Genomic DNA, 24,693 nt, shown 5'->3' on the forward strand with positions numbered 1-24,693 from the left:
TTCATTTATAATGATCACTTGGCCCCTTCTCCTTGTAAGGATGAGGCTACCTTACCTAAGTGGTTGTTATGGTCGTTGTGGGAGTGTCCAAAATAAGGATTGAAATGAAACAATTCTCATTGTATTTAACGTCTTTAAATTAAGACTTGACTTGCAAATTTATAAATAATTAAACACCCTCTCGTAAATGAATTTAAAGGATCACAAGTTCAAGTCGATATAGTTTAAAGGAGCAAAATTGACAATGATGAAAATGCGAACTTAAAAAAGCTAATAGGAGAGGATCAATAGACAAAGCTTGAACCATAAAAGGTCCAGATGTGTTGGTATGATTGTTCTTTGATACTCATAACTCCCCCTTTACATGTAAATTTATTAAAATTCGCATGGGGAAATGAATATAAAATTCTATCACTTAATTTTGTGTACAGATGAAGATCAGGCATGGCATTGGACCTCTTTAATATTTGGTCCTTTTTTCTTTTGAGAATTTTTATCACATTCTATGCATGCTATAAATTTACTGATTCATTAATAACGTCAACATGATTTGGAGTATTTATAGGTGAGATTTGGTTAATAAATAAATCTTGTAATTAAGTTATTATTCGAATTTTTGGTTCCTTTGTCTAGAATTTTATCCTCCCCCCTAAGGATGAGGATACTACCTTATTAAGATGACAACTGATAAATCATGAAGTGAATTATCAATATTAGGGTCAATATATAATGAAGTTGTGGTTCCAGTTATTCATTGAAGAAGCCTCCAACAAATGCTCCAATAGCTACTATATTTCCTGCTCCTACAGTTGTGCAAAGTGATGGAGATTGAATTTTAAAAACATCCTTTAGATAATGTGCAAATCAAACCCTCTAAACCATCAGAAGTTGATAATGCAAAAATAGAAAATTACGAGCTAGACATTTCATCAGACAAACTACATGCTGAATTTGAATATTTTTAGATAATGTAAATTTTAATCGTAGTTATTATAATGATATTGATTACAATATTCTTTTGTTTTTCAGGATCCATCTTGTGTGATCTCTACTTCTGTTGATGAAAGAAGTCATGAAATCTGAAAAATGACAAATTTTGAATCAAAAAATGAATTTTAGTACAATGACAATGTAATTTTAATTGCAATTGTTCTTTTTTTTGGGACAGTGTTTGTTTCGACTTTCGAATGTTTATTTTAGACATTACCTTTATTAAAATAAAAAAAAATTATACGGGGCAAGAAATGGGGCAGACCCCCGCCCCTCCCCCTTTAAAACGGGGCAGGGCCCCGCCTCACTGCCATCCCTACGTCCCTATTTGTCTACTGTCAAACAGGGGCTTCACAAGTTTTGCAATTGCATTTTTATTTCAATATCGATAAATACTCCTTTAAAGGTGGATTGTATTGAAAATAAAGGAAAATAAAAATCTGGTTGTCGGGCCAATCGTCTGATCTTTTTAACCAGTGTTTTGAAAATTGAATTGTCATCTGACAAGATGGGCAAAACTTTGAAATTCTCCCCTGTTTGAATTTAAATTTTGGAAAATGCATGATGTACGGTCCTGTTTCAGGACCCCTCACATGCTCAGTGAGGGGATGGGGAGTGGGTGATCACCCACCCCTATAATGTGTGTGACCTGTACATGCAGTATTTCCTATTTTTCAGAAGTGATTTTCTTTTTTAATGTCTAATTAAAAATGAAGGAAAGTATATGAATTTACAGGTAAAATTATATTCTCTTTTGATAAAAATAAATTTTAAAAAAAGTGATTTTCAAAATATCAAAATCAAACAAGGGCCAGAACTTGGTCTAATTACAACTTTGATTCAAACTTAATCCCACTTAATTAATGGCATATATCTTGACATTTAACTTTCTTCGACGGTTAATTATTTCAACTGGGGCCTTTGACCTTTCTCTTGCTGATTGATATGATTTGATTGATTTTTTTATTTTTTTTTTCTGTTGGTCCTTCATTTTCGTTTCAACAAAAATTGAAAGTCTACAAACAAAAAGGCAAATAAAAATGACAATGGCGTCGCCCGGACTCGAACCGGAGACCTTCAGTGTGTTAGACTGACGTGATAACCAACTACACCACGACACCAGATGTGTTAATAATTCTCGTCCAAATTTTATATAGTCTCTAAGAATCTCTGATTTCCAAAAGCACCATGATTTTTCTAAGGGGTGCTCCGTGCCTAGCATCAACCCCAATAGTTGCTCGACATCAAATGATTTTTACTTTATCATTCTATGCTTTTTAATTTTTTTTAATAAGAGGATTAAACGGTATCACCCTTATTAAAAGGAAGCTTGAACCCGGATCATGTCTGATAAGACTTCACTTTTAAAACTTGAACTAAAATGTGACCTTATTTTATCCTTCTATACTCGTCTTTCTATTAAAGTCGTTATCAAAACTTATTTAAACTATGTTCCTTTTACTCTTTTTTTCTCGTTTCTCAAAAATGTTATAAATTAGCCAAATTGGTTCATTTGTAAAAATAAAATACATTTTTTTATGTTCTTTGATTTTTTTTCCCCTTTAAATATCCTCATATATAAATGTAAAAATTTAATGTTATCTTATCATAGTACCAAAAGTATAATAGATTTAGCATCGAATAAAGTTCAAAATTTGGAATATTTTTCTTTTCCTTTTTCAGGTCATAAACTTCTGATTAATCTTTTCTTCTTTCCTTTATATAAAAAGGATAATTTGGAAAACCAAGTTATTCAGTTGTTACCATTTCTTCAAAAAGAAAGAAAAACTCTCTTCGAGCTAAAAAAACAATTCGTTATCTACATTACAATGAAGAAAAATATAGAATGAACAAACACTATTTTGACCTAAACAAAACATATATTGTCACCGGGGGTGGAAAGTGAGACAAGCTACTTGCCGACTCAACTATTAAAGTGTAATTTTTGATAAAAATAAAGAAATGTCCATGAACAGCTTGCCAGATGGCTCCACTTGCCCTACCAAGGGACAAGATTGTAGGTGAATTGAGCCAACTTTGTTGGTGCGAGTCAGCTGACATTGTGTGTCGAGTGGCTTTGCTCGACCCGTTCAACACACCCTATATGCCAAACTCAGACAAACATACTTCACATTAAGAGGGTGTTTGATTTTCATTTTTCTTAAAATACATTTTTCTCTCTCTACTTTTCAACCACATTTTTCATTAAAATAATATTACACGCAAATCAAAATCTTTCCTTCTTTTTTAACCACATATTCTCTATCAATCTACTATTTCAAAATACATTCTTTAAAAATAATAAGGCTCAAACACCACCTAAATTGTCTTATCATTGCAAAAATGGACACACCTCAATTAATCCAAAAGCAAAACAGGAAAGGAATAATTGCAGCAGATGCTCCAAACTTTTAAAATGCAAGTAGACTTTTCTCAAAATTTTAATTTGTTGTAACTATCACTCTAAATCTTTCAAAACGTTGCGACGAAGGCCCTTATCACACAATTTTCATCCAAATGTCTGTTAGTTGACCAAAAAATTTGACTTCAACCATATTTGTAATATTTTTAAAAAGGTAAAATAGTAACTTTCCATTTGTTACATTAAAATAAGTTAAAAATTAAATTAGAATTAAAAAAAAAACTGTAGATCTTCAACTTGCCAACCCATCGCCATCAGCCATTGTCACCCATCGTCACTCTAATATCCATCCACCTACCTATCTCTGTCGCCTGTCATTGTCGACTGCAGCTACCACACTCCTCTTTTCAATTTCACCATTTTTCAAAAGCATGCTCAAAAAGGACTTGCCCAAGTTTTCGCATCAATGGGTAGGTTTGTGACAAATTTTCCAAGAATTGGAGTTCTGAACGGTAAGAAGCCATAGTAATTTTAGTCCCCTTGAAACTGTAATCCAAACTAGGATTTCTCCTTCGAGAAAGGTCATATGGCAATCCGTTGCTATAAAAATCATAGATTAAGCCAAAATCCCTATTGCACTTCTCAGTTCTCCCAAATTTTTGACCACTTACCTTCTCCAAAAATTTATTGATCATCGGTGGGCGTGCTGATGGTATGTGTTGGGTTCGATGATTTTCATTGGCGCCTACAGAAGGTTGGGGTGATATTTGGTTTGGGGTGATTTTGTGGTTGGGGGGTGTTGTAGAAATCATAGATGAAACCAAAATCCCTACTACACTTCTCCAAATTTTTCGACCACTTACCTTCTCCAAAAACTTATTGATCTCCGATGGGTGTTGGCTTCGACGATTTCCGTTGGCGCCAATTATAACAGACGAGTGGGGTGATTTTGTGGTTGGCTACGTGAGGTGGAGAGAGTGGGGGTGGGGTAAAAGAAGATGTTTTCTTTTCTTTTAATTTTTTTAATTTTTGTTTTTTATTCAATTATCCCTTTATTTAATTATTTTAATAGATATTTACTATTTTGCTCCTTTCTTTATTGATTAAAATATGGTCAAATTCAAGATCAACTGACGAAGAAATGTACGGAAACCATTCAAAGAGGGCCTCCATTGCAACATTTCAAAAAGTTTGGGGAGATATTTGCAACAAATTAAAGATTGGGAGAAAGTCTAATTGTGTTTTAAAAGTTTGGAGTCTTTGCTGAAATTATCCCAAAAGAAAATTCAGCCATCCTATGGAGAATAACACTAACAACATAGTATTAGCCATTGTTGTGATAACTTTAGTTTCATGTTCTTTACCATGGCCCCAGGGATGGCCATGGTGGATTGTACCACCATCACTACATTTATCTTTGCCTGTTCCAACTTCATTACATACAGTTTGCCTGTACAACCCTGAATGGCATGGCGATTGTGGTGTCTATAACGACCCGAATTTCTGTACCCAAACTGTTAATTTACGTATTGTCCATTTTGAGTAAGTCTTGCGCTCGCTCACCCCTCACAGCTTTCTATCGCGTCCCCCAAAATTCGAACTCTTAACATTTTCCTTAAGTAAGACTCAAGGGACTGTCGGTGGTTGATGGATCTCATTACATCTTACAATCCAAATGCTACTTCCATTGCTACATTGACTGGTTTCTGTCAAGTTTCTCTTGGATTCACCATTGATCCAAACACAGACTGCGAATAGCAAATCTTATCCTATTCTTAATTCGTTCAAAACTGATAATACGTATTGAAAATCTTCTCTTTACAGAACATAGAAGAATTTTAATTCAATGGTTTACAATTCACAGCTTAAAAATATGGCAAATATATGGTACAGTCACAGTTGTTTGAAACAAACTGAATAATTACAAGACAATCCATGAAATAAGAACATGGTAAGAGTCATTTTCACACTCCTGGAAACATTAACACAAGTCCAAGCACAATCATGACGTCCAGAACAGTCTATTTCTAAGAACTCGACTACGTTATGTTCATATTTAATAGAATTTAAACCTCCGATTCATGAGCATAACTAATATCTGTAGCCATACGTGGAACTAAAACTTACAGCAGGATCTTTGATAGGTTTTTCTAGTTTATTTAAGTGGCTGGAGTATGGATAACCTTTGCTTGTATAGTTAGCGAACAAGTTTGATCCCTTTTCTGAATTTGTGTCCATATTCAAAAGATCACGAGCAAACTTCTTACCCATACGTAGTTCCTCGTACTGCATTCTCTGCCTCGGGGCACTTTGTGACCTATGTTTAGCCAGAGACGATTCCGTATTTGCCATGTAATTCCAGTGACCCAGGTACTCACCAAACAAGCTTTTAGAACACTCACTCCTTGTAGGACTATAAGGGCTTCTTCGACTACTACCAGGTCTAGAAGACACTGGATCCACTTCCGGAGGGAATTTTATCGACCTTAAGGATGGGACATCACCATACGATATGCAAGGATTTCGTTTTTCAGATTTTGCCGAATGTCTTGACAATGAATCAAATGTTGCGGATTCCTGTCCATTCTCGTTCCAAACAGGAAAATATAGTGGAGTCTGAAACGCTCTGCCAGTTCGCTTTGGGGTTCGGTGAGGCTTACAAGTATCCATCTCAAGTATCTTGTCATTTTTCTCATCATCCCAGGGTCCGGTGTCAAGGGAAGAATACTTCTGGTTGTTACATGCATATTCTTCCATCCAGTGATCTAACCAATTGGAGCCTACCCACATGTTTTCAGTGTTAATACCGTTGGCCCTATTCGATCTCGAACCAAATTTCTGATACGCAGGAGACAGAAGTGATATACATTAAAAACGAATTTTCCATTAGCGTTAGCAAGACCAAGATAAATATGTTCTATCGATTAATGATTAATCTACGAAGGGCTCAAGAGATTACCTTCTGGTTTAGTACATCATGTTGGGCACAATTTGATCCCTGTTCACATTTTCTGAGATTGGAAATACTCTGCAGGTAAACTCATACGATTAACAGAGAGATTTAAAAAGAAAATTAATTTTAGTACAGAGATTTGCCCTTTTGTACAGATTACTATTTTTACATGTACTGGAATAAGAAAAGGAAACAAAAATGACTGACCGTGTCAAGGAGCCTTCTTGATAGGTAATTAGGCATCTCTATTTACATTTAACTCATCTTTAGTTTTTCTCTGACTTTTGAAAGATTTACCTTTTGACAAAAAGTAAGTTTTCGAACTAAAAACTTCAGGGAAAAAATTCTAAAAGAGCTCAAACATGTTTTGCCAAAAAAAAGGAACGTAACTTAAAAGTTACAATTATTACAAGTAAGTGACGATTTAGATACCAGCATGCTTCTAGCTAAGATATGGAGATTCATGGCGTAACCCAAGTGTAAGGAAATTATCTTACAGGTTTATGCAGGTTCGAGAACTTGTTCCCCAAATTAGTCGACTCTGAAGCATAAGCTCTATGTTTACAGGCTCGAGCCTGAATTCGTGCCATTGCTTGCATACGATGGAGCATATCTGCACTTCGCTTTCTGACTATACGACCTCTAACTAGAGCTTGAAGCTTTACAAGTGCCTTAAGTGCCCTTAAGGCCCTCCTAGCCTACAAGGAAATCAATAAATAATCAAACATGACAAATGCTATAGTGTCTCTTCATGAATCCTAATTTTGCTATTCCCCCTTCAACGTGTGCTTAAAAATAAGCAAAAAGTAACTTCCTTTTCACAAATTTTGGCAAATATTATCAAGATAAGTAACTTACTTTCACTTTTGATTAATGAAAAATTGTTTATTTAGAACTTACCTTTTTAAACTTTGCCATACATTCTCTCAGTCTAATACAAATGAGCATTATTGCACAAACAGGTATTATAAGTTCAGTTACATGGAAAGAGGCCCATGCGTGATCATTAAAACCACAAGCAGCTTCAAAAGCTTCATAGCAGACAATATTAATCTATTAAACTTAAAGAGTAAGATTCTGTTCTATCAATCATTTTTTTGGCTATAAAGAAACATAAAGTTGTAACATGGTACGATCGCATTACTGGTAGTAGAAACTAGACAGTCACTAACCTAGCCCCACCATGAGAAGTCGAAAACTGAAGGCCAAATAGAGGAATTGTCGCTTAAAGCAAAAGAAGGGGATTTAAGTGTCTCGTTTCGTGGGTTTGTCTGCATATACAAACTTGGCACTATACAAGAGACACGGAGTGTAAGTTGTAATTTTTATTTCACAATTGTCAACGACTAAATTTAAATAACTAAATGTGTTTCTCCAAATTTTTAGATGAGGTGGTTTCAAGTCGTTTCGCCTCCCGAAGAAAATTGTGTATGTGTCAAGCTTTTAAGTTTTAAGTCTTATCTAATTCAAGAAGGTACTAATTTGTGTCTGAATAAAGAATCTTAAATTACCTTTACCATTATAACGTGTCAGCAGAGTACTTTTTTCTGATGAAAAAGCAAGGTGACAAATGTGAAAAGAAAAAATAAACATGAAATGCATATCAAGAAAAAGTTCAATTTTCTTGAGATAAGTTGCTCTGATGCTGCAATGAGAGGCCAAATAAAAAATAAAATAAATAAGGATAAGGAGGAATCAATTCCTCGTGATTGTGGATTGTCACAGCCAAGGAGCCACCGGCCACATAGGCCTAGCCTGCCCATTGTTGTGACATAACGAATAATGTTATCTAGCACCAGCTAGGTGGCCACTTTCAATTAAATGAATTATGCGATATTGCATTTAAGTGAATTTATTATTTAAGCAGTTGACACCAAGATCGATAGTTGACACTAGTGTGCTTAATAGCATTAAGCTAACATAATAGGTCCTATCCAGCACCGGAGACATGTTGAATATTAATTTAAGAGGGTGTTTAATACACATTTTTATGTAAAAATGTATTTTAGAATAGTAAATTGATGAAAAATATATGGTTGAAAAATAAAGAAAAATTTTGATTTATGTGTAATATTATTTTAATAAAGAATCTGTGGTTAAAAAGAAGAGAGAAAAATATATTTTGAAAAAAATGGGTACCAAACGGAGCCTAAATAAATAAATGTTAACTTTTAGATTGAGTGAAATTTTAGATAAGGCAGTTTTGACATAAGCAACATTGACAAAAACAAAGACATACATCAAAGTTTGCCAGATTAAGTAAACTGATATATGAGGAATTTGTGGAAGAATTGTGAAAAATGAAGTTTTAAATAATAACTGTAGTCCTAACCAGGTAAGCTCGAAAAGCCGATTGAATCTTTATGGCCGCCAATTCCCGGTGGCGAACAAACACCGCAGCACTTCTACTCTTACTCCTGCCTGTCAGTCTGACTACCTCAGCCGCCGCCTTGGCGGCTGCTAGAGCAGCCTCGGCAACCGCCGCCGTGGCCGCTGCCACTGCTATTGCATGCTTTTTTGCGTCCAATGTCTCAACATAAGGACTTGTCAATTGGTTTTCTTCATTTTCGTATACAATGCTAGTTGATGACTTTAACAGTCTCCATTTACTCTTTTTCTTCTCCGGAGCCACCGACGAAGAAGATGCCGTGGGAGATTTTTTGGATCCCAGAAGAGACTGGAACCATTTGGTGGTCCTACCCATGTCTCATGATAGCAAGTTTGTACATTTTCTTGAAGAAAGCATTTTTAGATAGACAGATACATACAGAGCAAGAGAGTGTCAGAGTGAATACTATAGAGAGTATATGTGTTTAAAAAGAAAAGACTCGTGAGAAGGGGAAGTTTGGTAGGAACGCGCCGCCGTTGTGGTCGTGAGGTGTGGAAGTTGGGACCCCGGGAGACGACAATTGACAGGTAAGAAATTGGTCCAATTTGTATTGAGAAATCTTATTTTGTACTATTTCTCTAGTTTGTGGGACCTCAAAGCAACACTTATGATGTAAGAATAAATTTATTTTTATTTCGTTGCCTACTTTTAAGAACAACTTTTGTAATATAAAATCGCGTTACTAAAGCTAATTATTCCTATTGCCATTATTATATAATCGACATTTTAAGAACCTGCTTGGAAGTGATTTTTTTCCTCAAAAAATTGATTTTTTGACCGTTATTTCATTATTTCAGTCGTCATATTTGACTTCTTCTATCATAAGTTGACCCCATTTTTCTCCTAACGATCAAAAAATCAATTCTCAAAATCACTCCCAAACATGCTCTAAATTCAAAGATGACAAATTTTTAGCACCATGATGACCAATGTTATAAAAACTTAAAATTATTAACTTCCACAAAAAATTAGACAATTGAAAGAATTTACATACTATTAACACATCACTGATTCGATTAAAATTTTATTTTTTATATATGTATTTATTATTTCTCACCATATGTTTGGTCTAATTCAATTCTTTACCCTTTCCAAATGCATCAATGAGCGTACTTATTCATATTATAATGATAATGATGTTAAAAAATAATAATAATAAATAAATAAATAAATAAAAGAGGAGGTAAAAAATGAAACTTTTAACCAAAGTTGAAGGCCGAACAAAGAAATGACCTCGACATGAAAACTATTTTAATAAGGATAAAATGAAGTTACCAGACGAAAGCTATTTTGACTATAAGGTTAAAAGAAATCATTTTTCATTTTGTCCTTCCAAAGAAATCTTTTATAAATCTTTCCGTGTATAAATTTTTACCTAATGTGAATTTGAAGCATTTGACAAATAATGTTCTCCCTTCAGCTATTTTTTACATAAATGTTTCCAAATTTATCTCTTTAACTCCCCCACTCCCACCAAGTGGCTGGGCCCTATAGCTTGCTTCAATAATCATTACTAGACATGAATCTCTTCCAGGGGATCGTGTCTACACATTCAAAGCCAAAATGCCACACACAGACACACACGCCGTCAGCCAAATCAAGTGCATTTTCAGCCATTTATATATTTATTCAACGCCAAGGGTTAGGTGGCCCAAAAACCCATGGGCATATATAGTACGTATTATTAAAGAAAGAACTGTTCAATAAAGTGGGCATTTTAGTTTCTTTTTTCTTTTCTTTTTTTCGGGGTTAGGTGGTTAAAAAACTCAGGACGAAGAGACGAAATAACATATAGGGGCAGGTATAGAGGGGATCACAAACATGCCATATAACACATGCAAAACGTTTTAAATCTTGCTTTCCAGGATCCATGCATTTCCCAACAGTTAAAAGTAATTTTCGTCATCTTTATAATAGATTAAGTTTTTAAATGAGATGATTCACTGCAGTATAAAGTAAACAAATGTTATTATTTGAGTCTCACCATCATCTGCCTATATATAGATTGTGCAAAAATTACGCATCAGGGAAAGGGTTGAAGATAGATCAAAATATGACTTGGTTCTTTTCTAATTTAAGCTTTTAGACAAGCTCGTTCGTTAAAAACTGCCAATCATAATTCAAAAGGAACTTGAGGGATCCGATGTTTCGTCCAATGTGTCCCTGTAACTCCCTCAAGCACATATCCAAAAACTACTTTGTATTTTTTCATACCTGTAACCTTTTACATTTCAAAAGGTTAGAAAGACATTCGCCACTATTGAGAGATCCATCGACAGCTTTTGAGCACCATCACATGAGCATGAGTGAAGACAACATCTCTAGTATAAGAAATTAGTAACGGATGCAGAAGCCATAATACGACAAGTTGAGCCTGCTAACCTAGTTTCCATAACAACTTCAGCACAATTGCGTGTTGCACTCTGGATCGGAGGAAAATGCCTTCAGACGGATTTGCTAACATTGATTCTCTTTACATATTGGTCATCATTGCAGACTTTGTGGCCCTGCAATTTCAAGAACATACAGAAACCAGATCGAAAACCACAGCAGATGCTTTTTCCAGCTCAGATCAGTGAAAACACATTCAAATTGCAAGATCATGAACTACACTACAAAAAGAAATAAAAAAGGGAAGAAAACCCAAAAAAAATAAAAAAAAGGAGAGGCAATTAAAAGAAAAGAGAGACAACAATACCTTTCTTTACGCACAGGCATGCTGGTGGAATAAATTGATTTCCCTCATGTGTTTACTATTGCAGTCTGTGCCAATGCACCTCATGAACGGAAAATTGCACTTCAATCACTCTTGTCAAGGGACTCTTTTAAAATATCCAACAATGGAAGCAATAGAAACTCTGTACAGCATATACATTCATCAAAAAAATTGTTGGGATAGAAAGCCACTGCTCTCTTTATATATTAAACACCGGTAGCTCTGTATCTGTGATTGTAATCCATGAATGAAGATGAATGTGGGTTTTGGTTGTCATGATCCATAACCTGCAAGTCCATGATAAAAGGGAACAAATTTTAAATTTTCCTTCTGGAAATTAACGTATCGGCAGATTTATGGTCCTAGAAAATATATATTGCACATTACCTGCCTCAACTGGGTACCATTGGACATAGACTCTTGGAATTGATTACGAATCAATGATTCCTATACAATGATATATATGCATAAAAAAATAATCAATTAAAGAATTCCTAAAATGCTTTATTGTGATTGTTTCTTACGATCATTAAGGGTGAAAAACTTACTTGTAGAAATTGAACTTGGTCGGGAGAATGCTGCTGACTAGAGTAAAAGTTATGCTGCTCATACATATTAGAATTAGGTTGCTGGTTGATTGTCAAATTTGGTGTTTGATACATGTTATGTACCATATGATTTGCTTCAACAGGATATAAACCCTACAAATAAAAAAGAATACAAGATCAAATTCTCAATATAGCAGCAACCATTTCTTGAAGATGGTAAAAACTAATACGACAAGTCTAACCTGTGTAAGAGGATTCATTGTCGGGTTCGGACTTGGGGACGAAATGTATATTGAAGGAACACATGCAACTGATAAAACAGTCTCTGGTGGAGATGGATGCATGCTTAGACCCCCACTTCTACTGGGAATTGCTTCATCACAATGATTTAATTGATCTCTACCTGGGACGATACTTTCTGTTTCAGCTGCCCCTCTCAGGACACCAACATCCTGAACCTCAAATTCACTTTTATCAAGACCCATGTCGGCCATTTCATCTTCAGAAGCACAAGCACCTCCACCGCTTGTAGTTGTATCTTTAGCTTCCTCGTAGGGTTTAAAATTCAAGATTCTTTCAACACCTTGCACTACTTCATTGAGTTGTCTTGCAGCGAATTCAAATGCTGAGTCAGATACAGCAGCTCTTGCCGATATTTTAAGAATCTTGCGACCAATATCTCTGTACCGAGTGGCAATTAACTTTTTGTTGTCTTCCTCAGGAAAACCATAATTTTCTATGATGCTTTCAATTCTTGCATCTTTTGTCCATCTCTTCAGGATGTAGTGGAATGGGACCACCTTTATATTTTGATGATCAAGCACTTTGAGGGCATGGCTACAAAGAAAACCAACATGTTCAAACTTCATACAATTGCAAGTAACCGTATGATCAAGAGAATTATATACAACTGAGCATTCTTTAGACTTCCCATAAGTTTTTAGTTTATACTCAAATCTTGAATCACGGTTAGTGCACTTGTTAACAACGACGTTTAAACACTTCTCATATTCTCGTTGAAAAACAGCAAATGCCTTGGGTGTATAAACATTGCTTGGATGCTTTAACAAGACTGCATTAGCCATCAACATTGGAGCATTTCTTGCCATGTCAAATGTCGATTCTAGTTCTTTATACCTTTGTTCATTTACCATGCTCTCAAAATGCTTGAAAAACTGAAGCACGTCAACATCAGAGCCCAAGTAGTTTCTCAAGTTATCAGACATCTGCTCAACTAGATGTGTGCCATTTTTTTCAACGAAGAAGGTATTTCTACCATATGCTATAGCCCATTTTTCTTTCTCTCTGAACATCCATCTCAACCACGCATTTTGGCGCAGTCCATGTTTCTCCAACATGCAATCCCAGGCATTGATGAAATCTTCTTCGTGCTCATGACAAAATATGCAACTTCTAAAATCTTTGGCAAAAGAGTCATATTCCATTATGGCGTGATGAAGATGTTTAAGTGCAATTCGATACATCTGCCATGCACATATACAGTGGCTTGTTTCTTGTAAAACTGAATGAATAGCTTGGACAATTGCAGCATCTTGATCTGTGAGAATGAATCTTGGTTTTTTACCCGACATTGCCTCAACAAAAGTTCGAAACAGCCACTTAAAAGAATCGACAGTTTCATCGTATAAGAAGGCGGCACCAAATATCAGTACCTGTCTATGATGATTCAGTCCAGTGAACTGCACAAATGGACGAGAATCTACATTTCTTGTGGCTGATGTATCAAGACAAACCACATCGCCAAAATGACCATATTCTAGAATCATATTGTCGTCGGCCCAAAATATGTTGCTTATCTTATCCTCGATATCAAGTTGTACTGAATAAAAGAATGAGGGGTTTTCAAAATGTTGCCTCTGGAAATAATACAAAAGACGCCCTGCCTCTCCCTCCTTCAAATCTCTTGTCCGTCCAGATTTAAGATAAATTTCATCACCTATTTGAAGGCATTCATGATTCTCTGGGGTGCAAAATTGTATACCCAACAGTTGAAAATATAATTTTGATTGTATCTCGGAATTCTTCTTTGAGTCAGTTTCAGAAACTTCAGTAGATTCCACTTTTCCTGGTAATTGTAATTCCAGCAATTTCTGAGCTTCACTTAGGTTTACATCCTCATGGTTGTGCTCTGCTTCAAAATGTGTAACTTGATATTTACCATTAGGTTGACGGGTTACCACCATATGCGCCAAACAACCAGTTCTTGTTTCCTTCCGGTGCTTCTTCACATTAGCATCCCGCTTATCTTTCTTACGATAACCTTGTCTTGAACAGGTGAACTTTCTGGACATCACTCGACCATGTACTTTACTCCTATTAACCCAGTCCTTCCTAACGCTAAAACCTACCAACTCAGCATACTTGGTATAAAAACTATATGCTTCCTCATCTGATTCAAACTCTGCACCAAGTTTGAGCAATTCATGTTCCGCTGAATTACTCAACTGAACTGAATTAACGTCTAACAACTTTGGGCTACGGGCATCATGTTCCACGTTCAAGTCCAAATTATTCGAATTCCTGATATCCCCAGGACCTTCATGGGTAATAACAAGCTCACAATCATCGCTATCCATAAACTTTCCCTACAAGAAGAAAACACAATAACAAATAAAAATCATGGATTACACAATATTCCAATTATCAAAACCCTTGGATATCGCAGTATGTGTTTCCTATTGCACAATCATTCTCAATAAAACTTCACGAGCCTTACAGGCACGTTTTCACATCCATGCTTATAAAATAGGTGAAGATATGGATTAATAGAGTCATTCTTGCCACAAATTAGGAGGAAGAAAGTATCCACCCACTACCCTAAGCAACATCGGATGCTAGGAGACAACGTAGTAAAGGAGAGATTTTGTTGCATTGGAAGAATTTATCCCTATCACATGCCACTTGGGAAGATATGGAGAATTCAAGGCATAATTTCCAAATTTCTTCCTTGGCGACAAGTATGATCTTATGAGGGAAGAAGTTGTTAGTGATTTTATAAGACAAGGATTAATTGGTGAATTTCTCTTGGCTGTAATTCCAATTAGGACTCCATAAGACAGGAGTACCTTTTTCTTGGGAAGTGCTATTATTTCGGATATGGGCTTGAAATGGGAAGGCTATCATTCAACATTAATTTTCTTTCACAATCAACTAAATAAGACTCTCACATGGGAGCCATTCAGTTCTTTAAAATTTAGAAGTTTCTTATTTTACTTTGTAAGCCAACATGCTATTTAATCCCTACATTTTTAGAGTAAAAGTATCAAAGAATTATCCTTTCAGCTTGTTTGTCGAAAATGAAGGCCTACGGTTCCTTGAATTACCCACCAAGGAGGATTGAGATCCATTAAAGTATCCTAGACCAACATCAAAATAGAACCCACAAACTCGATCCGTCGGCTTTTCCCATGCGTAAACCAATTAGATGTTCTTCTTCTAAGCAACATAACAATCTCTCTTACTTATTCAACGAATTAGATAAACTTGCATCGATGAGAAACCTCCACTTCATCAATTACAATTAAAGCTTCACTAATCCATACAACACATAGAACAGCCAATCATTACCCGCAAAAGGGTCCCTTTTCTCTGATTAACGCTCTGACCCCCGAATTTTTACGGCCCATCGATAAAAACTAAGCTTGCTTAGTTCTAGAATTTTACCGTAACTTTAAATTAGAACGCAACAGAAGAATTTAGAGAAATAAATATACCTGAGTAGATTTTGACCAAAAATAGGGTTTCCAATCGGCTGAAAGGGCTGGGTTATCTTTCACTTTTTCACGGCTCTGCTTCTATTCAAGAATTGTATGCGCGTTGCTTCTGTTTTTTCTTTTGATTTTTTCGACAAAAGCAATATCGATTTGGAAGTCCAGTTTCTGGATTAACAATTAATGGGATGGAGAAGTTGGGGCCTTGCTAAAATTTTAAAAAGATTGGGGGTGTAATTGCAATAAAAAGGAACAACATACATTCTTACCATTTAGGCTAAAGCACGACCCCCTGGACAACCAGGGGTTATTCAACGAGCACATCTTTCTATAAATTTTCGAAGTTACCGATTTTTCATCTTAAGTTAATATTTCAACTGTTCATTTAAAAACAGTATTTTTACACCGGTAGCATACTTTTTATTATACTAGTTTAGGCTCCGTGCAATGCACGAATTGTATTATATGAAGGGTTATATTAGCATTTTGAATGTTAATAATTGTATAAAGTAAATTATGTTCAACGCTGGAGTAGTAATGAACAAGTTTTTAATTAGGAAACTATTGAACAAAGATATGTTTTTATATTCATAAAAATTGGGTTCTTTTTTGTTGTTTCTGTTATCCTTTTGAAAGTGTATGTTTTAGTTGGATGGAAATGGAGATCTAGAAGTAAGGCACAAATTGAGAAAAAACAAGAGGCACCATTTAGCACTTATATACTACATCTAATATTTTTTGAAAATAATAATTGGTACAATGTTGAAAGTTAAATATTTACATGCCACTTATATCAGAACTAAAGGAGACAACCATCAGCTGATGCAACAATAAATAAAGAATAAGTTCAATGCCAATAGCCCTTTCATCAGCCAAGGAAAAGTATTCTACACTGACGAAAAGACTGTGATTGCACATTCATCAGATTCGAAGATGGAAGACCTAATCACTTCAGTAATAAATAGCACCAGGAATCAACCAATTATATGATTACCACTGCCTAGAGAAACAGGATTGACAGAATTCAATTATATGGACAAGCGATATCTAGAAGAGTAGGACAAAAATGGCTCAAAGCCTAAAACAACATTTGCTCAATATGGACTTTGATTTAAATTTTTAAAAACTTGCAATTAATATATAGTTTGCTCTATACTTACCACCAATTCACAATAAACATAATATTGAGGAAACCTCCCAAGAATTCCCACCATAGATGTTTGAGTTGCATCTAAGAAGAGAAATATCATTTTCTTTACACAAATATCAGGCTGTACGAACAGTGATAAAAAATTACTTCTGTAAATTTAATCAATAAATGACTGAGAATAAGACATGAAAAATAATTTCTACCTTTTTCTTAACTACCATTACAAATATAGGAAGAATACCCATTCGTGACCGTGCCTATAACCTGATAATAAACATGTTTTCCAATATTATTCATCAACATCTCAAGAAGCTATGAATCCGACAAAAAACAAAGTCTTATCAATGCTTCAAAGCAAGTGGTCAGGGGGACATATATAATCCACCGCAACTAAAAGAGATCCATCAAAACAAGCAAAAAAATTATATACCCTATAAGTACTTACGAGTACTGTAAACAATTGTGTGTTGGAATCTTTGCTTCCCAAGTATTCTTTATAACTTTTACAACATCTTTAGCTTGTCTATATTACAAAAATACATAAAATAGTGGTGAAGTGGGTAGTGACATTCAAAAACACAGTTAATGTTAAATTAAACAACACTAACCTTGTTTTAAGAATTAAACTTCATTCAGCAAGATAAAAGTAACTTCAGCACCATGTTACAGACTTAAACAACAAAAGTATTTACTCCTTCAAATTCAAAACCACTATAATAGATATTGAAATTGAACATTTAGAATACAAAATTAATAAATGAAGATACATCAACTACTGTTAAAGTATACGTGGATTATCAGCTTACTGAGTTCATTTAACTTCTAATACCAGATGCATCTAGCTAATAGAATAATAGTTAGGTGGGGCTGAATTTTCAAGTTTGATATTGACTATGTTCGAAAGAACCAACATTGAGGCTTTTCCTCATTCCATTTCCCATTTCATAAAACTTGAAATTGGAACAAATTTAATGTCTCATATTTGCCGTCGAAGAACCTACATTTATTCCAATGTATAAAAACATGTAAAATAAGTAATTTTGAATCTATGAATATAAGATTATAGATTGAATTTTGATAAAGGAATCTTACTGAATTTTCATAATTTGTTATGGTTAGGATAAACATGGATGTAAAAAATATTTATTGTGACAGATATCTATGACAATCTTTCGTCCGTATAAACGTATCTTCTTTGGTGAAACTGCTTCTAATGGATATCCGAAAACGAAGCATTCAATGTATTTGAGAAGGAAAACTCCAGAATTTGGCCTATAGAAAAAATAATTTGAAGTTAGTTTATGTTAATATTGTAAATGTAAAATAAAATTAAATAGAAAATTAAATATTACAGTAAATTGTTGACGTGCTTATCCATTATTTTGACAAGGTAGATACGGTATGATTTTCAATTTCATATGTTTATTTCTATGTTTTCTTAAACTTGTTTGCCCAAAAAAATGTCTGTAGATATCAATAATGATTGTACTACAATCAAAACTGATTCTGCACGTAATTTCATTGTGTCCGGTGCATGAATGTTGTGGCTGCAATCATATACATGAAATTTCCACTTTTGAAAGTCGACGAGAAAAAGAAACCAAATGTTGTTTGGATATGCGGATGGAATCAATAAATAGTTGTATGTTATCCACGGACGAGCAAATACAGGTAATTCTCTTTTTATATACTGTTGTAATGCATTGAAATTACTTGTAGAATAGTCCTCTCCTCTTTTTATAATTGTATACCAATGAACATATTCATTCTCGAATCTAAGATCCATGATTATATATTTTTTAGAAAGCAGGGGAGATCCATCGTGAATAAGTCTTCTAAACAGCTTTAATTCTATATCAATATGCTAGTAAAAAAATTGTAAATTAGATATATTAACAATGGAATAAAATTAATTATAATTACTAAAGTTGACTTACCACAATATTTATATCTTTCGTTTGATTTATTATATTTATCAGTGACTGTCTTCCGTATAGATTGTTGATTTCATCTTTTCAGTATATGCTGTACAAGAAAAAATTAAATTGTCGTCAAATAAGTAAAAGACAAATTAGAATATTTAAGTTATCTTAGAATATTTAAGTTATCTTACTCTGATGGATTTTGTGATATTCATTCTCTAATGTTTTTGTATCTGTCGATGTTATAGTCTTCTAAAATATTAGTTGGCATTGTCGATGGAGATTATGTCTATTTTTGCTTACCTTTTTTTTTTCTTTCGTCGATCTTTCAACGTTTTCTATATGTTCAAATGTTGAATGAATTTCGAATTCAACTGGACTCATATGAGGAGGCATTTCTCGTTTTACAAAGGCTACAATTGTTTCCATGTGTGATCGTATGCCCTGAAGTAGTCTTGTTGGTCTTTTTGCTGATGTTCAAAAAATTGTTTCTAATTGTCAATAATTGTTTGACAGAAAGCTTCTTGCTTTTCAAGAATTGTATGATACCGAGCTTCTTGCTTTATTGATTCTTGAATCATCTGTGTTTTTAAGCTATTGTAGAAACCAAAGACATCTTGTCTGTGTATATTGAACATCTATTCCATATCTTGTTTAGTTACATAGTTTGAGTTACCAAAAAAAGTAGATTCAATTCCATCTGAAGTGTGGATAGTTCTTTCTTGTGTATGTATGTTATCTACTGTAATTTGTTGTGTTACATTGTCCAATTCACCATTAACAATGTTGTCTAGTGTATGATGTTGGTTGTCAATTGGTAGCAAAATATTTGTATACCAGAATGTTTACAATTCTGCTTCACTGGGATTTAGCGTTGTAATTACTGTAATCTATAATTGTAATAAAATATCAGATGTATTTTTTAAAATTTATTTATAAAGAATTAAATATATATTTAATTGTATATTGAAATAAACATACCTCTTAAGCGCCAAAAATTGTCTAATAACATGTTCCATTAATACTATTTGAGGCTGTCATTTATGCATTCGTCGACATTTTAAGCTTGTACGAATACGATAACCGAATTGTCGTCCAATTTGAGGAAAAGCTTCATATATCCAGTACTGAAATATAAGTAAAAAGAAATATTAAAGTTTTTATATGATTAAATTATATGTAATGGGGAAAAAATGAACGAAAAATACCTGGAATGCAAGCGGATAACCATGCAATGAATATTTACAGTCTTTTGGTCATTTTGTTGGATTTTTCGTACTCTTTCAAACTGTGATTCTTGTAATGAATTTAATAAAACAAAGTATGCCTTACGTCCCCATGGATACATAAGGAACTCATTAAGTTGTTCGACCATTCCAAGAGTTCTGAAATCGATGTGTCTTCCAGTTGGTTGTAAAACGCATTCGACGAACATAACTAATCCCAACTTAAATTTATCTTCTTGATCTTGACACATATGAAATACTTCAGAAAGTCTTATCATTGTAATTATCTTTGAACTATTGAAGTATCATCCCTAAGTCGAGTATCACTAAAATGGAGATTAACAGTAACTTCATGGCATGGTATTCCAGTTATTAGACAAAATTCTTACAGGCCAAAACTGGCTACATGATCGTGTAATTGTACCCAAGCTTTGTTATTTTTACCGCAATTTATAAGTCTCATTATGAACTCATGTATTAATTTGCAACTAAATTTTTCATTTTTCTTTTTATACATATTTTCGCAAATGAATCCATGGAATTGACTGCACAATAAAGAAGCTTGATCGTCTGCATCTATAAGTTCTACAAAATTTTTAAGATATTGATTATTTGCAAATTGAGTAATCGTAGCAGAGAACCATTGATTTGGAGATAATATGTATTCTAACGACATCTGTAAAAATTATTAAAAAAATTATTCATTAGTCAACAAATTTATTCATATACTAATCTAACATAATTTTTTAGAAGCTGGCAATTTTTTTTTTAATATGATGAATGATATTTTACATACTACAACTTTATTAAAAATAAATTTAAGATTATATCTATACTACTTGAAGCATTATTTTTTGTAGTTGATCTGAAACTGTATATGTATTGTGATGGAAAGGATAACTAGTTACAATTTTATGAAAATTTATCATATTTTCATATTTGAAACTTAATAGTACAATATATAGATGGAAACAATATAATTTGCATTATGATTAATATACAATTAAAATAAATAAAATTTGTGAACTTTAATAATTACTCAATATATTTGAAGAAAATATTATACAAGAATTTATGAAATTGGAATAAGTCAATAATGATGAGTAATGATAGTTTCAACCATAAACATGTATAAAATAAAGAAAAACGAGAATTTTGATTGAGTTCATTATTTTCATTTTTAGACAAAATGGTCATTAATTAATATGTATCATCTTAATAAATTAAAATGAAGATACGTATGCTTGTCAAAAGCTTTCTAATAATTGCGTGAATTATGCAGACAAAAACAATGGTATAATGTAATTGAGGATTATGTTAAGTAAAAAATTAATTAGTTAAACAAGAAGTTTTTCTAGTGTTAATAGACAAATGAAATTTTCCACATTAGGTGTGTTAGTTGATCTCAGAAAATACATCATGTTAATTTTGTTGAATTTTTATTTTTTTGAAGTGATAAATTGGAAAAATCTAAATTTTATATCCAAAAGGGACTAAATTAATTTTTCAACTTAATTAATATATTACTACTACTACAAAATTAATTTTGTAAAGAATCTAATAATTTTTTTTACGTGGTTTAGAAAATTTCCTGATAAACTTTTAAATTATTTTTAGTGTAAAAGGAGACGTCATTTAAAAAATTAAAAATTTCAATAACAAGCTAACTTTAAAAATTTATCGACGCTTGTTCGATAATCGAATCCATAAATGTTTTATATTCCCTCAATACTCATTTCAAAAATTATATCATAGACACATCGAATGATTTAAATGACTATCGAAAATAGTTAAACGTATATCAAACGTGTATGTTCAAAAATCGTATAACTCGTCTTTTTTCTTAAAAAATTAATTATTTTCTTAATGTTTATTATTTTCGCGAGATAATTTTCTCAATACAGTTTAAATCATTTTTTTTATAAAAAGTGTATGACGTTGACGTAGGATAAATATTTAGAACGATAGAAAGTAAGAGAATAACTATAATTTGCGATTTAGAAGGGAAAATAACGGATTCTGATAACCGTAGCAAAAATTTATGCCCAAATTATCAAAAATACGTCAAAAAAAACAAAAACTAAACTTTTAGCACTCCGCGTAGCGCGGAGGGTTTCGCCCCAACACTCAGTGCTGTGCGAAGTGTTGGCTCCGCACAAACTCTGCGCAGCGCAGAGTGCTACACTTCGACGTAAAAAAAAAAATTAATATGGGCACGTCTTACTGTAAAACATGATTTTAGTGTGCTACCTTAAACTATCATAGAAGAACTCGACACTACAGATTTAAGCTTGAATTGCAAAAAATTTGAAGCACATAATAGTATTCATAAATAGATTTTAAATTTATTTTTATGACATGAAGAACTCGACACTACAGATTTAAGCTTGAATTGCAAAAAATTTGAAGAACATAATAGTATTCATAAATAGATTTTAAATTTATTTTTATGACATGAAGAACTCGACACTACAGATTTAAGCTTGAATTGCAAAAAATTTGAAGAACATAATAGTATTCATAAATAGATTTTAAATTTATTTTTATGACATGAAGGTTACCTTTTTGCTGTAGATGGTCACGTGGGAAGCTTGATTAGGCAGGAAGTTTGCAAAATGCTTGCTAAAACGAAAATGGTTAAAGGTGAGTAGTAGTTCGAATGTTTATATAAATGGACAAAGGATAGATGTTGGTGAGTAAATGTTAGTATTTGAAATGTGGGGTGAGTAAATGTTGGTAGTTCAAATGTGGGAGGAGTAAATGTTAGTAGTTCGAATGTGTAAATGCAAATTGAATTTGAATATAGTTTATTTCCATTCATTTAATTAAGTATTTATGCATTAGAACGAAGTGTTTTTAATGTTTTTAAAATTGTGTATATTTAGTCATCGCATAAAAAATTACTAATTGGTAAATAAAATTTATAAAGATAGAAAGAATCTGTAAAATTGAATAAATTGTTATACATTAGCAAAAGTAGTAGAGTACGTATTTAATGGTTGAAATTTATTTTGTTTTTTATTTAATGTTTTATAAATTCAGTCATTGAGTGAAGAAGTATTTTTATAGTCAAAGCTGCAAAATATAATTTTACAAAAATATAAAGATGGTTCCCACAAGATGAAAGATTATACATTGAAACTTCTTAAGTTTCTAAAGTAACAAACTATTATTAGTTGACATATTCTTGCTAGGAAATTTATTGTTCAGTATTGCACTCCAAAAGCAATCAACTAATTCAAAAGTAGAAAACTAATTCACTGCTTTTAAAGTTTGTGAAGTTGGCTTATCATTTGTTTCTTAGCTTTTGCGAGGCATTTTTTTGTTAGTGAGGTTTCAATTTGAAAAGATTTGAGCAGTATTCTATAAAAATCATTTTTCGTGTTGCATAATTTCTTCAATGTAATATATTGGCTAAAGCACATATTTTTTATATGATAAATAAATTCTAAATTTATTTTCATCAGACATTTTTGTAAAGATTACCTTTTTCAGTTGTTGATTACGCGGCTGCTACGGTGGCGAACTTCAGTTTTGGACGCTTAACAAATCTAGAAATAAAATGCTTGTGAAAAACAGAATACTTAAATGGTTGAACGTGGGTAGATAGTTTTATATACAATTTTAAATGCCAGGGATAGACGTGAGTATATAAATATTTGGTAAGTAAATGTTGGTAGTGCAGTATTTAAGTGGTTGTATGTGGTAGTTGCCAAAAAAAGAATACTTAAATAATTGAATGAGTAAATGTGTAGATAGCATTTTTAATGTTCGTAGGTGGACATTAGTGAATAAATATTGATGAGTAAATGTTAGTAATTGAAATGTGTATCGTTGTATATGATTAATTGAAAAAAAAAATTATTGGTTTAATGTGATGGATAAATTTTATATAATTTTTTGAACGTAGATACATAGTTTGATATACTTTTGAATATTGATAGATAGACATTTGTAGATAAATGTTGGTAAATAGGCATTTGAGACAAATGTAATGTAAATGTAAATTTAATTTTAATACAGTTCATTTTAATTAATTTAAATTATATTGTATTTATACGTTGCAATTATGTGGTCTTAATGTATTTAATGTGTTTGCTAAAAAGAGAATAGTTAAATGGTTAAATGTGGATAGATAGTTTTTATACTTTATAGATGTTGGTGAGTAAATGTTGGTAGTTGTAACGTGTAAATGCAAATTTAATTTTAATAGAGTTTTATTTAAATTGATATAATTAATATTGTATTTAGAATTAAGTGTTCTTAATATATTTAATGTTGTAAAAATTTAATCAATTTTTTTTTAATATATTATTGTCTGAAGCATTTCGGGTAGCGCGGATTGTTTGGATGTAAATGCAAATTTAATTTTAATATAATTTTTTTGAATTTATATAATTAATATTGTACTAAGAATTAAGTGTTCTTAATGTATTTAAATGTTGTAAAAATTTAATCAAATTTTTTTTTTAATGATTGTTGTTTGAGGTACTTTGGGCAGCGCGGAATGCTCCACTGTTAAAGCACTGCGCCCAGCGCGGAGTGTCCCTGGGAAGCAATCTGTGCGGAGTGTCTTTGTGGAATACTCCATCGCGGAGTGTCCCAATGAACACTCCGCGTAACGCGAAGTTGCTATATGTTTGATTATTTTTTAATGTTAAACGAAAGAACACCTCTAAAATAAAATTATAGTTAACATGGCTAGG

At 32.8% G+C, this 24,693-nt stretch overlaps 2 protein-coding genes and 1 non-coding gene across 7 annotated transcripts; all 3 read right to left on the reverse strand.

Annotated features, from left to right (window-relative positions):
• Positions 1-2,037: 2,037 nt before the first annotated feature.
• On the reverse strand, positions 2,038-2,111 carry TRNAV-AAC. Its single transcript has one exon. It is a non-coding gene; the product is annotated as a tRNA-Val (tRNA).
• Positions 2,112-5,185: 3,074 nt separating this feature from the next.
• LOC111405593 (protein IQ-DOMAIN 14-like) lies at positions 5,186-9,468 on the reverse strand. Its single transcript, XM_023034544.1, has 4 exons — positions 8,638-9,468; positions 6,803-7,003; positions 6,312-6,380; positions 5,186-6,190 (listed from the first exon to the last, which is right to left on the reverse strand). Exons 1-4 carry the CDS (start codon positions 9,007-9,009, stop codon positions 5,444-5,446), a joined length of 1,389 nt encoding a protein of 462 aa, XP_022890312.1. The 5' UTR covers positions 9,010-9,468; the 3' UTR covers positions 5,186-5,443.
• Positions 9,469-10,717: 1,249 nt separating this feature from the next.
• On the reverse strand, positions 10,718-15,867 carry LOC111405592 (protein FAR1-RELATED SEQUENCE 5-like). Of its 5 annotated transcripts, XR_002704824.1 has the most exons (7): positions 15,693-15,867; positions 12,201-14,564; positions 11,959-12,111; positions 11,798-11,857; positions 11,393-11,697; positions 11,077-11,201; positions 10,718-10,973 (listed from the first exon to the last, which is right to left on the reverse strand). XR_002704824.1 is itself a non-coding variant. In XM_023034542.1 (5 exons), exons 2-5 carry the CDS (start codon positions 14,553-14,555, stop codon positions 11,617-11,619), a joined length of 2,649 nt encoding a protein of 882 aa, XP_022890310.1. In that variant the 5' UTR covers positions 14,556-14,564; positions 15,693-15,867; the 3' UTR covers positions 10,718-11,616. The 5 variants fall into 5 exon arrangements, 1 of the variants encoding a protein (XP_022890310.1); XR_002704821.1 differs by having other exon boundaries at positions 10,718-11,201; XR_002704822.1 differs by having other exon boundaries at positions 10,718-11,306.
• Positions 15,868-24,693: the final 8,826 nt, after the last annotated feature.

The sequence above is a fragment of the Olea europaea genome, chromosome 12, assembly GCF_002742605.1.
Source record: "Olea europaea var. sylvestris chromosome 12, O_europaea_v1, whole genome shotgun sequence".
Taxonomy (NCBI): domain Eukaryota; kingdom Viridiplantae; phylum Streptophyta; class Magnoliopsida; order Lamiales; family Oleaceae; genus Olea; species Olea europaea.